General features: G+C 42.0%; 1 protein-coding gene across 1 annotated transcript; it reads right to left on the bottom strand.

Moving 5' to 3' along the window:
- Nucleotides 1-3,088: 3,088 nt before the first annotated feature.
- LOC106592354 (NLR family CARD domain-containing protein 3-like) lies at nt 3,089-24,941 on the bottom strand. The gene is made up of 8 exons (XM_045711150.1): nt 24,827-24,941; nt 23,618-23,715; nt 19,608-19,724; nt 15,016-15,132; nt 10,430-10,546; nt 7,526-7,610; nt 7,168-7,396; nt 3,089-4,892 (listed from the first exon to the last, which is right to left on the bottom strand). Exons 2-8 carry the CDS (start codon nt 23,653-23,655, stop codon nt 3,124-3,126), a joined length of 2,472 nt encoding a protein of 823 aa, XP_045567106.1. The 5' UTR covers nt 23,656-23,715; nt 24,827-24,941; the 3' UTR covers nt 3,089-3,123.
- Between the last annotated feature and the right edge of the window lie 319 nt (nt 24,942-25,260).

The following is a 25,260-nucleotide window of genomic DNA, read 5'->3' as shown; positions in this document are numbered from 1 at the left end:
ATTCAGCGCACGTGACATACCTGCTCTATTCAGCGCACGTGACATACCTGTTTATTCAGCGACCCACACGTGACAATACCTGCTGGAATAAAGCGCACGTGACATATAAACTTTGATTTGAATTTGTCCAAATTATAAAGACTTCTTCAAATGGGAGAACTAGATACATAAAGTGCTTTCATAAAACAGATATGCATAAATAGCCTCAAATAAAAGGTGACATTCTGTACTGTCACCTAATATGACATTATATTTCAAATCCAAAATGCTGGAGTACAGCACCAAATTTAAAACTGTAAGCTTCACTGTCCAAACACATATGGTGTGGACTATGTGTGCCTGGTAAACACATGTGGATCTGGTGAACAGTTATCACTTGTTGACCAACTACAGGAATACTGACCTGAGAGTCTCCAGTTTACAGTGGGGATTCCCCAGTCCAGCAGAGAGACCGCTTCCTCCTGAATCCTTCAGGTCATTTTTACTCAGGTCCAGCTCTCTCAGGTGTGAGGGGGTTTGACCTCAGAGCTGAGACCAGAGAAGCACAGCCTTCCTCTGTGACTAGACAGCCTGACAGCCTGCAAAGAGTAAAATCATATTAAAATCACACTGCTATTTTTGGTCGTGAAAATAGAGTGGCAGTATATTTTTTTCCAACATATTTCAGATAGACTATATATCCAAAGGTATGTGGATACCCCTTCAAATTAGTGGATTCGTCTATTTCAGCCACACCCGTTGCACAGGTGTATAAAACCAAGCACACAGCCATGCAATCTCCATAGACAAACATTGGAAGTAGAATATCCTTTCTGAAGAGCTCAGTGACTTTCAATGTGGCACTGTCATAGGATGCCACAGTCAGTTCATCAAATGTCAGCCCTGCTAGAGCTGCCCCGGTCAACTGTAAGTGGTGTTATTGTGAAGTTGGAAATGTCTAGTAACCACAACGGCTCAGCCCCACAAGCTCACAGAACGGAAGTGCGTTAAAATCGACTGTCCTCGGTTTGCAACACTCCCAAATGAGTTCCAAACTGCCTCTGGAAGCAACTCTGGAAGCAAAGTCAGCACAACTATTCGTCGGGAGCTTCATGAAATGGGTTTCCATGGTCAAGCAGCTGCACACAAACCTAAGATCCCTATGCACAATGCCAAGCGTCAGCTGGAGTGGTGTAAAGCTTGCCGCCATTGGACTGGAGCAGTGGGAACTCGTTCTCTGCAGTGATGAATCATGCTTCACCATCTGGCAGTCCAATGGACTAATCTAGGTGTGGCGGATGCCAGGAGAACGCATAACATGCCCCAATGAATAGTGCCAACTTTAAAGTTTGTTGGATGAGTAATGGTCTGGGGCTGTTTTTCATGGTTCGGGCTAGGCCCCTTAGTTCCAGTGAAGGGAAATCTTAACGCTACAGCATAAATGACATTGTAGAAGATTCTGTGCTTCCAACTTTGTGGCAACAATTTAGGGGAAAGCCCTATCGTGTTTCAGCATGACAATGCCTCTGTGCACAAAGCAAGGTCAATACAGAAATGCTTTGTCGAGATCGGTGTGGAAGAACTTGACTGGCCTGCACAGAGCCCTGACCTCAACCCCATCGAACACCTTTGGGATGAATTGAAACAACGACTGCGAGACAGGCCTAATCACCCAACATCAGTGCCTGACCTCCCTAATGCTCTTGTGGCTTAATGGAAGCAAGTCCTTGCAGCAATGTTCCAACATCTAGTGGAAAGCCTTGGTGAATAATAATATGCTAACCTCTCACCACTACCAATAACAGAGGCTACAACAAAACATGCTAACCTCTCACCATTACCAATAACAGAGGCTACAACAAAACATGCTAACCTCTCACCATTACCAATAACAGAGGCTACAACAAAACATGCTAACCTCTCACCATTACCAATAACAGAGGCTACAACAAAACATGCTAACCTCTCACCATTACCAATAACAGAGGCTACAACAAAACATACCAAACTCTCACCATTACCAATAACAGAGGCTACAACAAAACATGCTAACCTCTCACCATTACCAATAACAGAGGCTACAACAAAACATGCTAACCTCTCACCATTACCAATAACAGAGGCTACAACAAAACATTCAAACCTCTCACCATGACCAATAACAGATCCTTGTGCCTCTGTAACTTTGTTATTCATCATTATTCACAATTTATTCATGATTATTCGTAATCATGGTAGCATCCACGTGACTGTAGAAGTTTTCAGAAACATCTTCTATTCTTACTGACAACACAAGTGAAGTGTTTCTATTAGGAAAAACATCATCCAAAAACACAACCAAGACAAACTGCAAATGCATTCAACAAGTTTGTAGAATCACAAGCTTGATGTAATAACTGCAGGTAAGAAATATGTGACCAAATACTAAACTTTTGACTACTTTAATACAATATAAGTGAATTGCTCAGAAAACATATGACTTATTCAAATGGGGGGACTAGATACACAAAGTGCATTCATTACAAAACTGTAAAACGAACATGAATCAATGAATCATGAATCTCAAATCCCAAATGCTGGAGCATAGCGCCACGTTTAAAACTGTAAGCTTCACTGTCCAAACACATATGGTGTGGACTATGTGTGTCTGGTAAACACATGTGGATCTGGTGAACAGTTATCACTTGTTGACCAACTACAGGAATACTGACCTCAGAGTCTCCAGTTTACAGTGGGGATTCCCCAGTCCAGCAGAGAGCAGCTTCACTCCTGAATCCTTCAGGTCATTGTTACTCAGATCCAGCTCTCTCAGGTGTGAGGGGTTTGACTCCAGAGCTGAGACCAGAGAAGCACAGCCTTTCTTTGTGACTCCACAGCCTGACAGCCTGACAAAGAGATCATCATGATTTCACAAACACACTGTTAATTTAACGAGTAGTGTAGAAGGACAATGGCAGATGCATTTGGTTTATTCTCTCAAACAACATATAGATTCATCTTCTTTCTCCCATTAATTGTATGGTCATATTGTTATACTAATGTGATTATCAATGCACTGATTCAGTATGTTAATCAAAAATAAATATTTTCTCCAAACTGAATATTTCATCCTGATGATAAATGCTTAAATGTAATTTTATGTACTCACAGAACAGCTCTGGAGGCTTTGACCACTGGCAGCAGCCTCAGAAGACCTTCCTCTGATCTGGAGTATTTCTTCAGGTCAAACACATCCAGCTCTTTTTCTGAAGTAAGCAACACAAAGACCAGAGCTGACCACTGTGCAGGTGACAGGTTGGGTTTTGAGAGACTTCCTGACCTCAGGTAGCTTTGGATCTCCTCCACTAGAGAATGGTCATTCAGTTCATTCAGACAGTGGAACAGATTGATGCTCCTCTCTGGAGAGGGATTCTCCCTGATCTTCTCCTTGATGTACTTGACTGTTTCTTCATGGGTCTGTGAGCTGATTCTTGTCTTTGTCAGTAGACCTCGTAAGTGCTTCTGATTGGACTCCAGTGAGAGGCCCAGAAGGAAGCGGAGGAAAAGGTCCAGGTTTCCTGTCTCACTTTGTAAGGCTTTATCCACAGCACTCTTGTAGACAGTAACTTCATGCTCGTCTTTTGTTTGCAGTTTGTCCATGAGATTCTCATTGTTGTTGATGAATGAGAGGAACACATATACAGCAGCCAGAAACTCCTGAATGCTCAGATGCACAAAGCAGTACACCTTGTCCTGGTACAGCACACATTCCTCTTTAAAGAGCTGTGTGCACAATCCTGAGTACACTGAGGCTTCATTGGCATCAATGCCAGCCTCTTTCAGGTCTTCTTCATAGAAAATCAGATTTCCCTTGACAAGCTGTTGAAAAGCTATTTTTCCCAGTGACAGAATGCTCTCTTTATTCCAGTGTGGACCTGCCTCTTCTTTCCCAAGATACTTTTCATTCTTCTGTTTGGTATGAAACTCCACAAGGTGTGTGTACATCTCAGTCAGAGTCTTGGGCATCTCGTCTCTCTTATGCTTCAGCATATGTTCAAGGACTATTGCGGAAATCCAACAGAAGACTGGAATGTGGCACATGATGTGGAGGCTCCTTGATGTCTTTATGTGTGAGATGATTCTGCTGGCCAGGTCCTGATCACTGAATCTCTTTCTGAAGTACTCCTCCTTCTGTGGGTCACTGAACCCTCGTACCTCTGTCACCTGGTCAACACACCCTGAAGGGACCTTATTGGCTGCTGCAGGTCGGGTAGTTATCCAGAGGAGAGCAGAGGGAAGCAGATTTCCCTTAATGAGATTTGTCAGCAGAACATCCACTGAGGTTGACTCTGTGACGTCACAACAGATCTTGTTCTTCTGGAAGTCTAGGGGCAGTCGGCACTCATCCAGACCATCAAAGATGAACAGAACTTTGTACTTGTTGTAGTTGGAGATTCTTGATTGTTTGGTTTCCATTGAGAAGTAATTTAGAAGTTCAATCAAAGTGTGTTTGTCCCGTTTCATCAAATTCAGCTCCCGGAAGGGGAATGAAAATACAAATTGGATATCTTGATTTGCTTTTCCTTCAGCCCAGTCCAGAATGAACTTCTGTACAGAGACCGTTTTTCCAATGCCAGCGACTCCCTTTGTCAGTACAGTTCTGATAAGTTTGTCTTGTCCAGTTATGGGTTTGAACATGTCGTTACATTTGATTGCAGTCTCTGGTCTTGCTTGTTTCCTGGTTGTTGTCTCTATCTGTCTCAGCTCATGTTCATTATTGACCTCTCCTGTTCCACCCTCTGTGATGTAGAGCTCTGTGTAGATCTTATTGAGAAGTGTTGGGTTTCCTTGTTTAGCGATCCCCTCAAATACACATTGAAACTTCTTCTTCAGATTAGATTTGAGTTCACGTTGGCAAATCACAGCAAGCTCATCTGAATGAAGAAATAACACAGAGGATATTAATATTACGTCTGTTTTAATGCCTACAGTATTGTAGGACTGTTATAAAGTTTTACATTATAATAATTTATTCTCTTAACGGACTGTATAAATGTGTAAATGTTTTCATAATGCATTACACACTGGTGTGACTGATTACAATTGCTTTCGGAAAGTAATCAGACCACTTTACTTTTTCCACATTTTGTTACGTTACCTTATTCTAAAATGGATTCAAATAATTGTTTTACTCATCAATCTACTGAGACAGAAAAATTACGTATTTACCTCATTTGTTGGATATTTAACAATTATTTACTTAACAAACAGTAAGATATTTCTGTCCTACTACTGCTGTGTTTAAGATATGGTTTCCACTTCCTGCAGTTAGTCTGTGCGTATGGTCAAGAAAAATGGGTTTTGCTAGAGATAGCTTGAGCTGACAATGACTAGGTAATAAAAACCGAAGACTGGCATTCCATAGACAAGATGTGGTGACCCGAGAGAGAGAGCCTGGAAGAGTTTAGAACAATGCCTCATTGTCTCATCTTCCTGGCATCTGGGAAACTGGGTCGGAAGTAAAACAACATCCAGCGCAGATAACCAGGAGATGGACCAAGGTGGCTTATGGGAAGGGTAGAAATGACTGACTAAGGATTTTAATGGTCTATATAAGATCTCTGTTTTTTCATTATCAGTTAAGCTCTCGGCAACACACACACTTCGGAAGGTGGGGTCGACGGTTTCATTATTGCAATAATTAATGAATGATTGCTTGAATAATTGTCAGTCTCTCTCAGTACTGAAATTTCCATGACCCTACACACAAACCCCCCATAATAACAATGCGAAAACAGTTGTTTGGGAATAAAAAACAAAAACAGAAATACATTATTTGCATAAGTATTCAGACCCTTTTCTATGAGAGCTCAGGTGCCTCCTGTTTCCATTGATCATCCTTGAGATGTTTCTACAACTTGATTGGAGTCCACCTGTGGTAAATTCAATTGATTGGACATGATTTGGAAAGGCACACACCTGTCTATATAAGGTCCCACAATTGACAGTGCATATTAAAGCAAATTGTGTCGAGGCACATATTTGGAGAAGCGTACCAAAAAATGTCTGCAGCATTGAAGGTCCCCAAGAATACAGTGGCTTCCATTATTCTTAAATGGAAGAAGTTTAGAACCACCAAGACTCTTCCTAGAGCTGGCCACCCGGCCAAGCTGAGCAATCGGGGGAGAAGGTGCCTTGGTCAGGGAGGTGGCCAAGAACCCGATGATCACTCTGACAGAGCTCCACAGTTCCCCTGTGGAGATGGGAAAACCTTCCAGAAGGACAACCACCTCTGCAGCACTCCACAAATCAGGCCTTTATGATAAAGTGGCCAGACGGAAGCCACTACTCAGTAAAATGCAGATGACAGCCTGAACGCTAGGCGTCAAGTCTGGGGGAAACCTGGTACCATCAATACGGCGAAGCCTGGTGGTGGCAGCATCATGCTGTGGGGATGTTTTTTCAGCGGTAGGGACTGGGGAGACTAGTCAGGATCGAGGGAAAGATGACTGGAAAAAAGTAAAGGGAGATCCTGGATGAAAACCTGCTCCAGAGCACTCAGGACCTCAGATTGGGGTGAAGGTTCACCTTCTGACAGGAAAACAACCCGAAGCACATAGCCAAGACAACGCAGGAGTGGCTTCGGGACAAGTCTCTGAATGTCCTTGACTGGTAGCCAGAGCCCAGACTTGAACCCAATCGAATGAACCACATCTCTGGAGAGAGCTGAAAATAGCTGTGCAGCAACGCTCCCCATCCAACGTGAAAGAGCTTGAGAGGATCTGCAGAGAAGAATGGGAGAAACTCCCCAAATACAGGTGTGCCAAGCTTGTAGCGTCATATCCAAGAAGACTCGAGACTGTAATCGCTGCCAAAGGTGCTTCAACAAAGTACTGAGTAAAGGGTCTGAATACTTATGTAAATATGATATTTCTGTTTTTTTATTTTATATTTTCTGAACATTTTTAAAAACCTGTAATGTAAAATAAAATGTGAAAAAAGAGTCTGAATACTTTCCTCTGTATATTATTATTGCTATTATTAATGTCTCTCTGTCTCTAACACATCTCCTGCTACTTGATGAGGTCACTAGGTGTTGTGTTAAGGCTGCTACAATATCATTGAGTTACACAGCTACTTTAGCTGTACTTTAGCTACAGCTTTTAAATGTTATAAAACAGAATTCAACATGATGCAGACAGCTCTTACTTTTCTCCAGTGTGTCAGCCAGCTCCTTCTGGTTCATTTTCCTCAGGATGTGCAGTGTGATTTTCAGAGCCCCCTCTCTGGCACTGCTCTCCTGGTTCTCATCTTCAGCATCCACCACTTCCTTATCCTGCTTCTGACTCTCAAAGCCTTCTGGGAGTTCTGGACTAAGAATCCTCTTGAACATCTTCAGCTCGTTCTTCACAAATGTCATAATATTCTTTTCAAGCAACTGAAATAAATAAAGTAAATAAGTTAAGCAAGAAAATAAATGCTTTCTCATTAACACATTAATGAATGATTGACAGATTAACTTTACTTGAGGTAAACAAAAACAAATGTACATAACAGGACCACATACACTGAATATGTAGACCAGGTCTGTTTGATGACTCTGGGCAGACTGACCACTGAGAATCTCTGACTCTGATCTCTCCTGTTGGTTTCTGTGGACAAAACATGAGATTACATCTCCTCATCCAGGTAGTGCACACACACACACACACACACACACACTAACATCTAACTTACTGAAAATGAATATAAAGCGTTTTGAAACAAAATTAATCCTTTGTCCTAAAACAATATTAAGCAAACTCATAATTTGCGTGTGTGTGTTTAAAGAAATTATGAAATAGTGTTTTTTCACTATCTAATCATGGCATGAGGTTGTTCAAAATCTAACAATTGATGGTTTCATTTCAGAAAGACAAATAATCATGTTTTTTTTCTGAATGCTATACGGGGGGGGGGGTATTTGATCCCCTGTTGATTTTGTACATTGCCCACTTTCAAAGAAATGATCAGTCTATAATTTTAATAGCAGGTTTATTTGAACAGTGAGACAGAATAACAACAAAAAATCCAGAAAAGCACATGTCAAAAATGTTATAAAATTATTTGCATTTTAATGAGGGAAATAAGTATTTGACCCCTCTGCAAAACATGACTTAGTACTTGGTGGCAAAACCCTTGTTGGCAATCACAGAGGTCAGAAGTTTCTTGTAGTTGGCCACCAGGTTTGCACACATCTCAGGAGGGATTTTTTCCCACTCCTCTTTGCAGATCTCCTCCAAGTCATTAAGGTTTCCAGGCTGACGTTTGGCAACTCGAACCTTCAGCTCCCTCCACAGATTTTCTATGGGATTAAGGTCTGGAGACTGGCTAGGCCACTCCAGGACCTTAATGTGCTTCTTCTTGAGCCACTCCTTTGTTGCCTTGGCCGTGTGTTTTGGGTCATTGTCATGCTGGAATACCCATCCACGACCCATTTTCAATGCCCTGGCTGAGGGAAGGAGGTTCTCACCCAAGATTTCACGGTACATGGCCCCGTCCATCGTCCCTTTGATGTGGTGAAGTTGTCCTGTCCCCTTAGCAGAAAAACACCCCCAAAGCATAATGTTTCCACCTCCATGTTTGACGGTGGAGATGGTGTTCTTGGGGTCACAGGCAGCATTACTCCTCCTCCAAACATGGCGAGTTGAGTTGATGTCAAAGAGCTCCATTTTGGTCTCATCTGACCACAACACTTTCACCAGTTGTCCTCTGAGCCATTCAGATGTTCATTGGCAAACTTCAGACGGGCATGTATATGTTTTCTTGAGCAGGGGGACCTTGCGGGCGCTGCAGGACTTCAGTCCTTCACGGCGTAGTGTGTTACCAATTGTTTTCTTGGTGACTATGGTCCCAGCTGCCTTGAGTTCATTGACAAGATCCTCCCGTGTAGTTCTGGGCTGATTCCTCACCGTTCTCATGATCATTGCAACGCCACGAGGTGAGATCTTGCATGGAGCCCCAGGCCGAGGGAGATTGACAGTTCTTTTGTGTTTCTTCCATTTGCGAATAATCGCACCAAATGTTGTCACCTTCTCATCAAGCTGCTTGGCAATGGTCTTGTAGCCCATTCCAGCCTTGTGTAGGTCTACAGTCTTGTCCCTGACATCCTTGGAGAGCTCTTTGGTCTTGGCCATGGTGGAGAGTTTGGAATCTGATTGAGTTCAACTGTTTCAACTGTTCTGTTTGAAATGTTCTGCCTGCGGCTATGGAACCCTGACCTGTTCACCGGACGTGCTACCTGTCCCAGACCTGCTGTTTTCAACTCTCTAGAGACAGCAGGAGCGGTAGAGATACTCTCATAGATCGGCTATGAAAAAGACAACTGACACTTACTCTTGAGTTGCTGACTTGTTGTACCCTTGACAACTACTATGATTATTATTATTTGACCATGCTGGTCATTTATGAACATTTGAACATCTTGGCCATGTTCTGTTATAATCTCCACCCGGCACAGCCAGAAGAGGACTGGCCACCCCTCATAGCCTGGTTCATCTCTAGGTTTCTTCCTAGGTTTTGGCCTTTCTAGGGAGTTTTTCCTAGCCACCGTGCTTCTACACCTGCATTGCTTGCTGTTTGGGGTTTTAGGCTGGGTTTCTGTACAGCACTTTGAGATATCAGCTGATGTAAGAAGGGCTATATAAATACATTTGATTTGATTTGAGTACCAGTACTGAGTCAATGTGCAGGGGTACCACGTAGTTGAGGTAATAATGAGACTATAAGGAGTACCAGTACTGAGTCAATGTGCAAGGGTACCAGGTAGTTGAGGTAATAATGAGACTATAAGGAGTACCAGTACTGAGACAATGTGCAGGCGTACCAGGTAGTTGAGGTAATAATGAGACTATAAGGAGTACCAGTACTGAGTCAATGTGCAGGGGTACCAGGTAGTTGAGGTAATAATGAGACTATAAGGAGTACCAGTACTGAGAAAATGTGCAGGGGTACCAGGTAGTTGAGGTAATAATGAGACTATAAGGAGTACCAGTACTGAGTCAATGTGCAGGGGTACCAGGTAGTTGAGGTAATAATGAGACTATAAGGAGTACCAGTACTGAGTCAATGTGCAGGGGTACCAGGTAGTTGAGGTAATAATGAGACTATAAGGAGTACCAGTACTGAGTCAATGTGCAGGGGTACCAGGTAGTTGAGGTAATATGTACATGTAGGTAGGGGTAAAACTGACTAGGCAATCAGGATAGAGATTACATCTCCTAATCAAACACACACACACACACACACACACACACACACACACACACACACACACACACACACACACACACACACACACACACACACACACACACACACACGTATTATCCTATGGATATTTAAACCAAGAAAAAGAAATGGGAAAATGGGAGAGGAGAAATGACTAGAGTGTTGTTTATCTCACTGACCATGACCCATGAGTTCTTCTTACCTTTGTTCAGTAGAAAAGTCTCCCTCTCTAAACTTTATAGGTAGACCCATAGACTTGTTACTCTTCATCGACACACAGCTGGGTACAGGGGAGGCTGGTCTCTCCTGCTTGATTGGGCTTCAACACAACAGAGACAAACATTACATCTCTCATCTACTCTGAGCTCAGATGGGGAAACATAAGAAGAGTTTCATTCCAAAACGCTATATATACATTTTCAGAAATGTTGGTCAATTATATTTTACTGTTGAAAGAAATTACTCAACAACTACAAGGCTTATAAAGGCTCCCAAAGTGTGCAATATACACTTAAAAATGTCAGACTTGATTTGATGAAAAATGGATCAACCCCTACAAAAAATGTCCCTTAATTACAATCCACATAGAAATGCACATTTGCTGTTATTTTCCTGCTGTGAGAAACTGGGTCAAAGTAAGATATGGCATCTGTAAGTACATTTATCTTTAGATATCTAGGTGAGACAACCACATATCACAGTCAAATATACAGGATACTAACATTCCATTCCTGATAATCAATGGATATATAGATATCTGTAACAAGGGTCGTATAAAGGGGACCAAGGCGCAGCGTGTAGAGTGCTCATACTTTACTTTAATGAAAACGCTTAACCTGTTGGGGATAGGGGGCAGTATTTGCACGGCCGGATAAAAAACGTACCGATTTAATCTGGTTACTACTCCTGCCCAATAACTAGAATATGCATATAATTGTTTGATTTGGATAGAAAACACCCTAAAGTTTCTAAAACTGTTTGAATGGTGTCTGAGTATAACAGAACTCATTTGGCAGGCTAAAACCTGAGAAGATTCCAAACAGGAAGCGCTCTCTCTGACTATTTCTTGGCCTTCTTGATCATCTCTAACCAAAACAGGGGATCTCTGGCATAACGTGACATTTTCTAACGCTCCCATAGGCTCTCAGAAGGCGCCAGAACGATGAATGGTGGCTTTGCAGGCCATGGCTGAAAAACATTAGTGCATTTGGTAAGTGGTCGATCTGAGGACAATGAGACTGGAGGCGCGTGCACGAGCCGACACCATGTTTACTTTCTCTCTCTTTGAACGAAAACAACGACTCCCGGTCGGAATATTATCGCTTTTTTACGAGAAAAATCGCATAAAAATTGATTTTAAACAGCGTTTGACATGCTTCGAAGTACGGTAATGGAATATTTTGAATTTTTTTGTCATGAAACGCGTCGGGCGCGTCACACTTCGTTACCCTTCGGATAGTGTCTTGAACGCACGAACAAAACGCCGCTATTTGGATATAACTATGGATTATTTGGAACCAAACCAACATTTGTTATTGAAGTAGAAGTCCTGGGAGTGCATTCTGATGAAGAACAGCAAAGGTAATCAAACTTTTCTAATAGTAAATCGGAGTTTGGTGAGTACCACACTTGGTGGGTGTCAAAATAGCTAGCCTGTGATGGCCGGGCTATCTACTCAGAATATTGCAAAATGTGCTTTCACCGAAAAGCTATTTTAAAATCGGACATAGCGAGTGCATAAAGGAGTTCTGTATCTATAATTCTTAAAATAATTGTTATGTTTTTTTGTGAACGTTTATCGTGAGTAATTTAGTAAATTCACCGGAAGTGTTCAGTGGGAATGCTAGTCACATGCTAGTCACATGCTAATGTAAAAAGCTGTTTTTTGATATAAATATGAACTTGATTGAACAAAACATGCATGTATTGTATAACATAATGTCCTAGGATTGTCATCTGATGAAGATCATCAAAGGTTAGTGCTGCATTTAGCTGTGGTTTGGGTTTATGTGACATTATATGCTAGCTTGAAAAATGGGTGTCTGATTATTTCTGGCTGGGTACTCTGCTGACATAATCTAATGTTTTGCTTTCGTTGTAAAGCCTTTTTGAAATCGGACAGTGTGGTTAGATTAACGAGAGTCTTGTCTTTAAAATGGTGTAAAATAGTCATATGTTTGAGAAATTGAAGTAATAGCATTTCTAAGGTATTTGAATATCGCGCCACGGGATTACACTGGCTGTTGAGTAGGTGGGACGCAAGCGTCCCACTGGCCCAGAGAGTTTAAACAAAAACAACAAAACGACAGCCAACAGTTCCGTCAGGTATACTAACAAAACGGAAAACAACTACCCACACCAACACAGGAAAAACAGGCTGCCTAAGTATGGCTTCCAATCAGAGACAACCATAGACACCTGCCTCTGATTGGAAACCATACCCGGCCAAAACATAGAAAACAAGAACATAGAATGCCCACCAACCTATCACACCCTGGCCTAGCTAAACAGAGAAAACACAGCTCTCCTAGGTCAGAGCGTGACAGTACCCCCCAAAGGTGCGGACTCCCGGCCACAAACCTGAAACAATTGGGGAGGGTCCGGGTGGGCATCTATGTTTTATGGAAAAAGGGTTGTAAAATAGGTGTCTCCATAATGACAATCTAAATAGCCTACCTTATAACATGCAGGGCTACTGATTAGTTTCCACTTTGAAAACTGCTGTCTGTCTGCAACTCAGCTCAAGTAGCAGTTCTACTAACTAGTAATATCTCATTCCAGGTATTCATTCACATACTCTGTACTTTAGAATTGATTACTGTTCAGTAATACTTTATTTTGTACTGCTCTCCATATAGTGTTTTCTGATCGTTCGTATCAAAATCAAAATAACAACTTTACTCTCTTTTTCAGTTCAGCCGTCTCCCCACCCTGATAACAAATTCTCAGAAGGCAATTCTCAAAAGGCAGCCCGACCTAAGCTCACTCTTCCTCCGTCTTTTCTTCACGCAAATGACAGGGATTTGGGCCTGTTCCGGGAAAGCAGTATATTATAAATACATATAAATATATATTTTTTTCCAGTTCGAGTTGAGTGATTGCTGTTCTGATGTCCAGAAGTTCTTTCAGGTCATAAGAGACGGTAGCAGCAACATTATGTACAAAATAAGTAAAAAATAAGTTACAAACAAGGCAAAAAAACAAACAAAACAGCACGTGAAACGTCAGCCATCCTCTCCGGCGCCATTCGATCTGTTTGATAGCCTTGCGGAAGGAGCGACTACTCTGTTTGTATTCTGCCATATTCCCCATCACCTTCCCCCTGGTTAAATGCGGTGGTTCATGCTTTAAGTTGAGCGAATGCTGCCATCTTTCCAGGGTTTCTGGTTAGAGTACGTTTTAATAGTCACAGTGGGTACAACATCTCCTATACAGTTCTTGATAAACTCAATAACCGTCTAGGTGTACATGTCCATATATTCTCAGAAGACACCCGGAACATATCCCAGTCCGCGTGATCAACACAATCTTGAAGCGCGGATACCGATTGGTCAGACCAGTATTGAATAGTCCTTAGCACAGGTGATTCCTGTTTGAGTTTCTGCCTATAGGAAGGGAGGAGCAAAATGGAGTCGTTGTCAGATTTGCAGAAAGGAGGGCAGGGGAGGGCCTTGTATGCATCCCGGAAGATAGAGTAACAAAGATCCAGTGTTTTTCCAGCGCAAATGCTAAAGTCAATATGATGATAGAATTTAGGTAGCCTTTTCCTCAAATTTGCTTGGTAAAAAAATCTTTAGCTATAATAACTGCAGCCCCAGGATATATGGTTTCCAGTTTGCATAAAGTCCAGTGAAGTTCCTTGAGGGGCGTCGTGGTATCTGGGACGCATATGAAGTAGAACAGGCCAGGGTTTGGGGTTTGAGGCAATGAGAGAGCTAAAAATGACTTCCTTAGTTATTGTTAATTTTGAAAATCGAAGTTGAACATGTTATTACTCCAACCTCGTGAAAGGGACAAACTGACACGTTTTAACTTTTGTCAAAAACAACTTTATTTCGAAGAAGTGCCTTTGATTTGACGGCCTGCACATGCTCAGTTTGGCACAAGACAACCGTTAGACGCAATGACGTGTTTCTGGGCATAAGCTTCAAATCAAATCAATTTGTATTTCTCACATGCGGCGAATACAAAAGGGGTACACTTTACCATGAAACGCTTACTTACGAGCCCTTTCTCAACAATACAGTTAAAAAGTAAGAAAAACATGCTCAATAAAAAGGAAAAAGTAACACAACAAAATAACAATAATGAGACTATAAGGAGTACCAGTACTGAGTCAATGTGCAGGGGGACCAGGTAGTTGAGGTAATAATGAGACTATAAGGAGTACCAGTACTGAGTCAATGTGCAGGGGTACCAGGTAGTTGAGGCTATAAGGAGTACCAGTACTGAGTCAATGTACAGGGGTACCAGGTAGTTGAGGTAATAATGAGGCTATAAGGAGTACCAGTACTGAGTCAATGTGCAGGGGTACCAGGTAGTTGAGGTAATATGTACATGTAGGTAGGGGTAAAACTGACTAGGCAATCAGGATAGAGATTACATCTCCTAATCAAACACACACACACACACACACACACACACACACACACACACACACACACACACACACACACACGTATTATCCTATGGATATTTAAACCAAGAAAAAGAAATGGGAAAATGGGAGAGGAGAAATGACTAGAGTGTTGTTTAACTCACTGACCATGACCCATGAGTTCTTCTTACCTTTGTTCAGTAGAAAAGTCTCCCTCTCTAAACTTTATAGGTAGACCCATAGACTTGTTACTCTTCATCGACACACAGCTGGGTACAGGGGAGGCTGGTCTCTCCTGCTTGATTGGGCTTCAACACAACAGAGACAAACATTACATCTCTCATCTACTCTGAGCTCAGATGGGGAAACATAAGAAGAGTTTCATTCCAAAACGCTATATATACATTTTCAGAAATGTTGGTCAATTATATTTTACTGTTGAAAGAAATTACTCAACAACTACAAGGCTTATAAAGGCTTCCAAAGTGTGCAATATACACTTAAAAATGTCAGACTTGATTTGATGAAAAATGGATCAAACCCTACAAAAAATGTCCCTTAATTACAATCCACATAGAAATGCACATTTGCTGTTATTTTCCTGCTGTGAGAAACTGGGTCAAAGTAAGATATGGCATCTGTAAGTACATTTATCTTTAGATATCTAGGTGAGGCAACCACATATCACAGTCAAATATACAGGATACTAACATTCCATTCCTGATAATCAATGGATATATAGATATCTGTAACAAGGGTCGTATAAAGGGGACCAAGGCGCAGCGTGTAGAGTGCTCATACTTTACTTTAATGAAAACGCTTAACCTGTTGGGGATAGGGGCAGTATTTGCACGGCCGGATAAAAAACGTACCCGATTTAATCTGGTTACTACTCCTGCCCAGTAACTAGAATATGCATATAATTGTTTGATTTGGATAGAAAACACCCTAAAGTTTCTAAAACTGTTTGAATGGTGTCTGAGTATAACAGAACTCATTTGGCAGGCTAAAACCTGAGAAGATTCCAAACAGGAAGCGCTCTCTCTGACTATTTCTTGGCCTTCTTGATCATCTCTAACCAAAACAGGGGATCTCTGGCATAACGTGACATTTTCTAACGCTCCCATAGGCTCTCAGAAGGCGCCAGAACGATGAATGGTGGCTTTGCAGGCCATGGCTGAAAAACATTAGTGCATTTGGTAAGTGGTCGATCTGAGGACAATGAGACTGGAGGCGCGTGCACGAGCCGACACCATGTTTACTTTCTCTCTCTTTGAACGAAAACAACGACTCCCGGTCGGAATATTATCGCTTTTTTACGAGAAAAATCGCATAAAAATTGATTTTAAACAGCGTTTGACATGCTTCGAAGTACGGTAATGGAATATTTTGAATTTTTTTGTCATGAAACGCGTCGGGCGCGTCACACTTCGTTACCCTTCGGATAGTGTCTTGAACGCACGAACAAAACGCCGCTATTTGGATATAACTATGGATTATTTGGAACCAAACCAACATTTGTTATTGAAGTAGAAGTCCTGGGAGTGCATTCTGATGAAGAACAGCAAAGGTAATCAAACTTTTCTAATAGTAAATCGGAGTTTGGTGAGTACCACACTTGGTGGGTGTCAAAATAGCTAGCCTGTGATGGCCGGGCTATCTACTCAGAATATTGCAAAATGTGCTTTCACCGAAAAGCTATTTTAAAATCGGACATAGCGAGTGCATAAAGGAGTTCTGTATCTATAATTCTTAAAATAATTGTTATGTTTTTTTGTGAACGTTTATCGTGAGTAATTTAGTAAATTCACCGGAAGTGTTCAGTGGGAATGCTAGTCACATGCTAGTCACATGCTAATGTAAAAAGCTGTTTTTTGATATAAATATGAACTTGATTGAACAAAACATGCATGTATTGTATAACATAATGTCCTAGGATTGTCATCTGATGAAGATCATCAAAGGTTAGTGCTGCATTTAGCTGTGGTTTGGGTTTATGTGACATTATATGCTAGCTTGAAAAATGGGTGTCTGATTATTTCTGGCTGGGTACTCTGCTGACATAATCTAATGTTTTGCTTTCGTTGTAAAGCCTTTTTGAAATCGGACAGTGTGGTTAGATTAACGAGAGTCTTGTCTTTAAAATGGTGTAAAATAGTCATATGTTTGAGAAATTGAAGTAATAGCATTTCTAAGGTATTTGAATATCGCGCCACGGGATTACACTGGCTGTTGAGTAGGTGGGACGTTAAGCGTCCCACTGGCCCAGAGAGTTTAAACAAAAACAACAAAACGACAGCCAACAGTTCCGTCAGGTATACTAACAAAACGGAAAACAACTACCCACACCAACACAGGAAAAACAGGCTGCCTAAGTATGGCTTCCAATCAGAGACAACCATAGACACCTGCCTCTGATTGGAAACCATACCCGGCCAAAACATAGAAAACAAGAACATAGAATGCCCACCAACCTATCACACCCTGGCCTAGCTAAACAGAGAAAACACAGCTCTCCTAGGTCAGAGCGTGACAGTACCCCCAAAGGTGCGGACTCCCGGCCACAAACCTGAAACAATTGGGGAGGGTCCGGGTGGGCATCTATGTTTTATGGAAAAAGGGTTGTAAAATAGGTGTCTCCATAATGACAATCTAAATAGCCTACCTTATAACATGCAGGGCTACTGATTAGTTTCCACTTTGAAAACTGCTGTCTGTCTGCAACTCAGCTCAAGTAGCAGTTCTACTAACTAGTAATATCTCATTCCAGGTATTCATTCACATACTCTGTACTTTAGAATTGATTACTGTTCAGTAATACTTTATTTTGTACTGCTCTCCATATAGTGTTTTCTGATCGTTTGTATCAAAATCAAAATAACAACTTTACTCTCTTTTTCAGTTCAGCCGTCTCCCCACCCTGATAACAAATTCTCAGAAGGCAATTCTCAAAACGCAGCCCGACCTAAGCTCACTCTTCCTCCGTATTTTCTTCACGCAAATGACAGGGATTTGGGCCTGTTCCCGGGAAAGCAGTATATTATAAATACATATAAATATATATTTTTTTCCAGTTCGAGTTGAGTGATCGCTGTTCTGATGTCCAGAAGTTCTTTCAGGTCATAAGAGACGGTAGCAGCAACATTATGTACAAAATAAGTAAAAAAATAAGTTACAAACAAGGCAAAAAAACAAACAAAACAGCACGTGAAACGTCAGCCATCCTCTCCGGCGCCATTCGATCTGTTTGATAGCCTTGCGGAAGGAGCGACTACTCTGTTTGTATTCTGCCATATTCCCCATCACCTTCCCCTGGTTAAATGCGGTGGTTCATGCTTTAAGTTGAGCGAATGCTGCCATCTTTCCAGGGTTTCTGGTTAGAGTACGTTTTAATAGTCACAGTGGGTACAACATCTCCTATACAGTTCTTGATAAACTCAATAACCGTCTAGGTGTACATGTCCATATATTCTCAGAAGACACCGGAACATATCCCAGTCCGCGTGATCAACACAATCTTGAAGCGCGGATACCGATTGGTCAGACCAGTATTGAATAGTCCTTAGCACAGGTGATTCCTGTTTGAGTTTCTGCCTATAGGAAGGGAGGAGCAAAATGGAGTCGTTGTCAGATTTGCAGAAAGGAGGGCAGGGGAGGGCCTTGTATGCATCCCGGAAGATAGAGTAACAAAGATCCAGTGTTTTTCCAGCGCAAATGCTAAAGTCAATATGATGATAGAATTTAGGTAGCCTTTTCCTCAAATTTGCTTGGTAAAAAAATCTTTAGCTATAATAACTGCAGCCCCAGGATATATGGTTTCCAGTTTGCATAAAGTCCAGTGAAGTTCCTTGAGGGGCGTCGTGGTATCTGGGAACGATATGAAGTAGAACAGGCCAGGGTTTGGGGTTTGAGGCAATGAGAGAGCTAAAAATGACTTCCTTAGTTATTGTTAATTTTGAAAATCGAAGTTGAACATGTTATTACTCCAACCTCGTGAAAGGGACAAACTGACACGTTTTAACTTTTGTCAAAAACAACTTTATTTCGAAGAAGTGCCTTTGATTTGACGGCCTGCACATGCTCAGTTTGGCACAAGACAACCGTTAGACGCAATGACGTGTTTCTGGGCATAAGCTTCAAATCAAATCAATTTGTATTTCTCACATGCGGCGAATACAAAAGGGGTACACTTTACCATGAAACGCTTACTTACGAGCCCTTTCTCAACAATACAGTTAAAAAGTAAGAAAAACATGCTCAATAAAAAGGAAAAAGTAACACAACAAAATAACAATAATGAGACTATAAGGAGTACCAGTACTGAGTCAATGTGCAGGGGTACCAGGTAGTTGAGGTAATAATGAGACTATAAGGAGTACCAGTACTGAGTCAATGTGCAGGGGTACCAGGTAGTTGAGGCTATAAGGAGTACCAGTACTGAGTCAATGTACAGGGGTACCAGGTAGTTGAGGTAATAATGAGGCTATAAGGAGTACCAGTACTGAGTCAATGTGCAGGGGTACCAGGTAGTTGAGGTAATATGTACATGTAGGTAGGGGTAAAACTGACTAGGCAATCAGGATAGAGATTACATCTCCTAATCAAACACACACACACACACACACACACACACACACACACACACACACACACACACACACACACACACACACGTATTATCCTATGGATATTTAAACCAAGAAAAAGAAATGGGAAAATGGGAGAGGAGAAATGACTCGAGTGTTGTTTATCTCACTGACCATGACCCATGAGTTCTTCTTACCTTTGTTCAGTAGAAAAGTCTCCCTCTCTAAACTTTATAGGTAGACCCATAGACTTGTTACTCTTCATCGACACACAGCTGGGTACAGGGGAGGCTGGTCTCTCCTGCTTGATTGGGCTTCAACACAACAGAGACAAACATTACATCTCTCATCTACTCTGAGCTCAGATGGGGAAACATAAGAAGAGTTTCATTCCAAAACGCTATATATACATTTTCAGAAATGTTGGTCAATTATATTTTACTGTTGAAAGAAATTACTCAACAACTACAAGGCTTATAAAGGCTTCCAAAGTGTGCAATATACACTTAAAAATGTCAGACTTGATTTGATGAAAAATGGATCAAACCCTACAAAAAATGTCCCTTAATTACAATCCACATAGAAATGCACATTTGCTGTTATTTTCCTGCTGTGAGAAACTGGGTCAAAGTAAGATATGGCATCTGTAAGTACATTTATCTTTAGATATCTAGGTGAGGCAACCACATATCACAGTCAAATATACAGGATACTAACATTCCATTCCTGATAATCAATGGATATATAGATATCTGTAACAAGGGTCGTATAAAGGGGAACAAGGCGCAGCGTGTAGAGTGCTCATACTTTACTTTAATGAAAACGCTTAACCTGTTGGGGATAGGGGGCAGTATTTGCACGGCCGGATAAAAAACGTACCCGATTTAATCTGGTTACTACTCCTGCCCAGTAACTAGAATATGCATATAATTGTTTGATTTGGATAGAAAACACCCTAAAGTTTCTAAAACTGTTTGAATGGTGTCTGAGTATAACAGAACTCATTTGGCAGGCCAAAACCTGAGAAGATTCCAAACAGGAAGCGCTCTCTCTGACTATTTCTTGGCCTTCTTGATCATCTCTAACCAAAACAGGGGATCTCTGGCATAACGTGACATTTTCTAACGCTCCCATAGGCTCTCAGAAGGCGCCAGAACGATGAATGGTGGCTTTGCAGGCCATGGCTGAAAAACATTAGTGCATTTGGTAAGTGGTCGATCTGAGGACAATGAGACTGGAGGCGCGTGCACGAGCCGACACCATGTTTACTTTCTCTCTCTTTGAACGAAAACAACGACTCCCGGTCGGAATATTATCGCTTTTTTACGAGAAAAATCGCATACAAATTTATTTTAAACAGCGTTTGACATGCTTCGAAGTACGGTAATGGAATATTTTGAAATTTTTTGTCACGAAACGCGTTCGGGCGCGTCACACTTCTTTACCCTTCGGATAGTGTCTTGAACGCACGAACAAAACGCCGCTATTTGGATATAACTATGGATTATTTGGAACCAAACCAACATTTGTTATTGAAGTAGAAGTCCTGGGAGTGCATTCTGATGAAGAACAGCAAAGGTAATCAAACTTTTCTAATAGTAAATCGGAGTTTGGTGAGTACCACACTTGGTGGGTGTCAAAATAGCTAGCCTGTGATGGCCGGGCTATCTACTCAGAATATTGCAAAATGTGCTTTCACCGAAAAGCTATTTTAAAATCGGACATAGCGAGTGCATAAAGGAGTTCTGTATCTATAATTCTTAAAATAATTGTTATGTTTTTTGTGAACGTTTATCGTGAGTAATTTAGTAAATTCACCGGAAGTGTTCGGGTGGGAATGCTAGTCACATGCTAGTCACATGCTAATGTAAAAAGCTGGTTTTTGATATAAATATGAACTTGATTGAACAAAACATGCATGTATTGTATAACATAATGTCCTAGGATTGTCATCTGATGAAGATCATCAAAGGTTAGTGCTGCATTTAGCTGTGGTTTGGGTTTATGTGACATTATATGCTAGCTTGAAAAATGGGTGTCTGATTATTTCTGGCTGGGTACTCTGCTGACATAATCTAATGTTTTGCTTTCGTTGTAAAGCCTTTTTGAAATCGGACAGTGTGGTTAGATTAACGAGAGTCTTGTCTTTAAAATGGTGTAAAATAGTCATATGTTTGAGAAATTGAAGTAATAGCATTTCTAAGGTATTTGAATATCGCGCCACGGGATTACACTGGCTGTTGAGTAGGTGGGACGCAAAGCGTCCCACTGGCCCAGAGAGGTTAAACAAAAACAACAAAACGACAGCCAACAGTTCCGTCAGGTATACTAACAAAACGGAAAACAACTACCCACACCAACACAGGAAAAACAGGCTGCCTAAGTATGGCTTCCAATCAGAGACAACCATAGACACCTGCCTCTGATTGGAAACCATACCCGGCCAAAACATAGAAAACAAGAACATAGAATGCCCACCAACCTATCACACCCTGGCCTAGCTAAACAGAGAAAACACAGCTCTCCTAGGTCAGAGCGTGACAGTACCCCCCCCAAAGGTGCGGACTCCCAGCCACAAACCTGAAACAATTGGGGAGGGTCCGGGTGGGCATCTATAATTGGCGGCTGCTCTGGTTCTGGGCGTAGCCCACCCCCCGCCCACTGTTCCCCCCGCTTCTGTGTGTCCGGAGGAACCAGACCGTGGATCATTGCCGGAGGATCTGGAACGCCATCGCCGCTGAAGATTCCGAGCTGCAGGCCGCCGCTGAAGACTCCGGGCTGCAGGCCGCCGCTGAAGACTCCGGGCTGCAGGCCGCCGCTGAAGACTCTGTGCTGCACGCCGCTGCTGAAGACTCTGTGCTGCAGGCCGCCGCTGAAGACTCCGGGCTGGAGAGCGTCGCTGGAGCTGAGGAGCGTCGCTGGAGGCTCCAGACTGGAGAGCGTCGTTGTAGGTTCCGGACTAGAGACCGTTGTTGCAGGCTCCATGCCTTGGATCATCAATACAGGTTCCGTGCCCTGGATTATCACTGGAGGCTTTGTGCCATGGATCATCTCTACAGGTGCCGGGCCATGGATTATCCCTACAGGCTTCGTGCCATTGATTATCCCTACGGGCTCCGGACCATGGATAATCCCCTACAGGCTTCTTGCCATGGATTATCTCTACAGGCTCCGGGCCATGGATCATCACTAGAGGCTTCGTGCCATGGATCATCTCTACAGGCTTCGGACCACAGATTATCACTGGAGGCTTTATTCGTGGAGCTGGAACAGGTCTCACCGGACTGGGGAGACGCACTGAGGACCGAGTGCTCAAAGCAGGCACCGGTCATACTGGGCTATGGAGGCGAACTGGAGGGAGAGTGCGAGGAGCAGGCACAGGACGTACTGGTTATGGAGGCGCATTGGAGGGAGAGCATGAGGAGCAGGCACAGGACGTACTGGGCTATGGAGGCACACTGGAGAGAGAGTGCGAGAGGCAGGCACATGCTCACCACAATAAGCACGGGGAGTTGGCTCAGGTCTCATCCCTGGCCCAGCCAAACTACCCGTGTGCCCCCCCCAAAAAAATTTTTGGGGCTGCCTCTCGTTCTTCCCCGGTAGGCTCCGATATCTCTCTATTACCTGGCCCCAAGTCCAGTTTCTCCTTTCCGTCCACTCCTTATGTGACCAGGTGTCCATTTCTGCCTGGGCACGCCGCTTTATCCAATCATGGTGGGTAGTTCTGTAATGAGGGTCGTATAAAGGGGACCAAGGCGCAGCGTGTAGAGTGCTCATACTTTACTTTAATGAAAACGCTTAAACAAAAACAACAGCCAACAGTTCCGTCAGGTATACTAACAAAAAGGAAAACAACCACCCACACCAACCAAGGAAAAACAGGCTGCCTAAGTATGGCTTCCAATCAGAGACAACGATAGACACCTACCTCTGATTGGAAACCATACCCGGCCAAAACATAGAAAACAAAAACATAGAATGCCCACCCACCTATCACACCCTGGCCTAGCTAAACAGAGAAAACACAGCTCTCCTAGGTCAGAGCATGACAATATCTAGGTGAGACAACCACATATCACAGTTAAATATACAGGAATGTATACACATCTACAATCTAGAACAGTTATATAGAATGTACACATAAGCAATCATTTCTGATTAAAAAACGTTTTGGAATATGCCTTCTTAAACAATATTGTCAGCTCACCTCTTAGTTTTGGTGTCATGTCCCTCAGAGAGACTCATTTTAGAGGCAGGGCCCCCTCCTCTCTCTCCCTAGAGAGACAAATTTTCGAGCACTGACCCCTAAACAGAGATCCAGCATGTTGGTTGTCGTTAACACAGTGACAAGAAATTATTGAAAGTCAGTTGTTCTCATTTATTAATGATCTCTTAGAAATAAAACATTTACTAACAGACACATCCAAACCGTCAGGTGATTTAATGTAATGACTTTTTCTAGCCCAATGACTACTCAAAACCCTCCCACAAGGCCTGAAAACTAGCCCCAAAAAATTGTCCCTGGTAGCGCCTGAGGCCTACATGTTATTTCAGATAGCCTACAGTAGCCTGGGCAAGATGTAGGCAAGATGTAAGATGAACGATTTAGCAGCTAGCCTAGTTCAAATTGACAAATATATTTATTCAACATGAATAGCGAGGCGATTTGGTGGTAGGAAGTGCTTCTGTTGCCCAGTAGCCTGCTGGAATAGGCTACTGAGGATGGGGTCGTAATTTCAATCACTGAATCAAATATTAATAACATGGTTATGAACTGAATAGGTCTATGCTTGTCAACAACAGCCAGGTAATCTTTTACTTGTAGTCTAATCTAACTGACTGATATCTTCAATCTAATGCATTCTAACAGCTAATCAGCAATTGCTATATCAAGTGTGACAATGGTCACAGCTCTAACTTCCAACTGAATTAACACGGCCATTAATAATTGCATAATAACAAAAGACTACAACAACAATAAACTACATTGCCATAAAAATGAATAGGCTATTTAATGGCCAACAGACGTGTCATTTTCCCCAAAAAAATGTTAACAGGCCTACAAACCCAAAAGGTTTTAATTTCAGAATGTTCATTTGTTTGCCTCAAATATTAAACTGTCTTAAAATATTTGATGATTAGTTGAATCAGGTGTGTAAGTGCTGGTCAGAACAAAAGGATGAGAAACCCTGAGATAAACATAAAACCATATAATGTAAAAGCTCCTCCACCATCTTTACCAGACGTTTTACTGATAACATGTAGACCTACTGATTAGTTTCCACTTTGAAAACTGCTGTCTGTCAGCAACTCAGCTCAAGTAGCAGTTCTTCTAACAGTTCTTCTAATATATCATTCCTGTTATTCATTCACGTTCTCTGTCCTTTAGAATTGATTACTGTTCAGTAATACTTACAAATACTCACTTTATTTTTCAGGTCTCTCCATATAGTGTTTTCTGCTCTGTCGTCTCAAAATGGATCCTGTACAAAATAAACATGTTACTTCCTGCTTCATTCAGCACACTCCCCACCCTGAAAATAGTGTTTAATTTGTAACTTCCACTAGATGGCAGTAAACACCTGCTGTAACGAGACTCTACAACAGTAAGTGTTTGGTTTCTTTGTCCTGGTGAGTCCTGGGAAGTGTATCAGAAGAAGAGAGCTGACCTAGGATCAGGTCCATGTAATCTGATTCATTATGATCTAGGATCAGGTCCCCCTCTCCATGTAATCTGATTCATTATGATCTAGGATCAGGTCCCTCCTCTCCATGTAATCTGATTCATTATGATCTAGGATCAGGTCCCTCCTCTCCATGTAATCTGATTCATTATGATCTAGGATCAGG

This window comes from Salmo salar, unplaced genomic scaffold, assembly GCF_905237065.1.
Source record: "Salmo salar unplaced genomic scaffold, Ssal_v3.1, whole genome shotgun sequence".
Lineage (NCBI taxonomy): Eukaryota > Metazoa > Chordata > Actinopteri > Salmoniformes > Salmonidae > Salmo > Salmo salar.
This window is presented reverse-complemented; position numbering and strand designations above follow the sequence as displayed.

Excerpts from the sequence above, each read along its gene's own strand:
- LOC106592354 (XM_045711150.1), bottom strand. The coding sequence starts at position 23,655 with ATGAGTCTCTCTGAGGGACATGACACCAAAACTAAGAG. Across the intron at positions 19,725-23,617 it reads CATGACACCAAAACTAAGAG|CCCAATCAAGCAGGAGAGAC; the intron begins GTGAGCTGACAA and ends GTTGTGTTGAAG. Across the intron at positions 10,547-15,015 it reads GACTTTTCTACTGAACAAAG|CCCAATCAAGCAGGAGAGAC; the intron begins GTAAGAAGAACT and ends GTTGTGTTGAAG.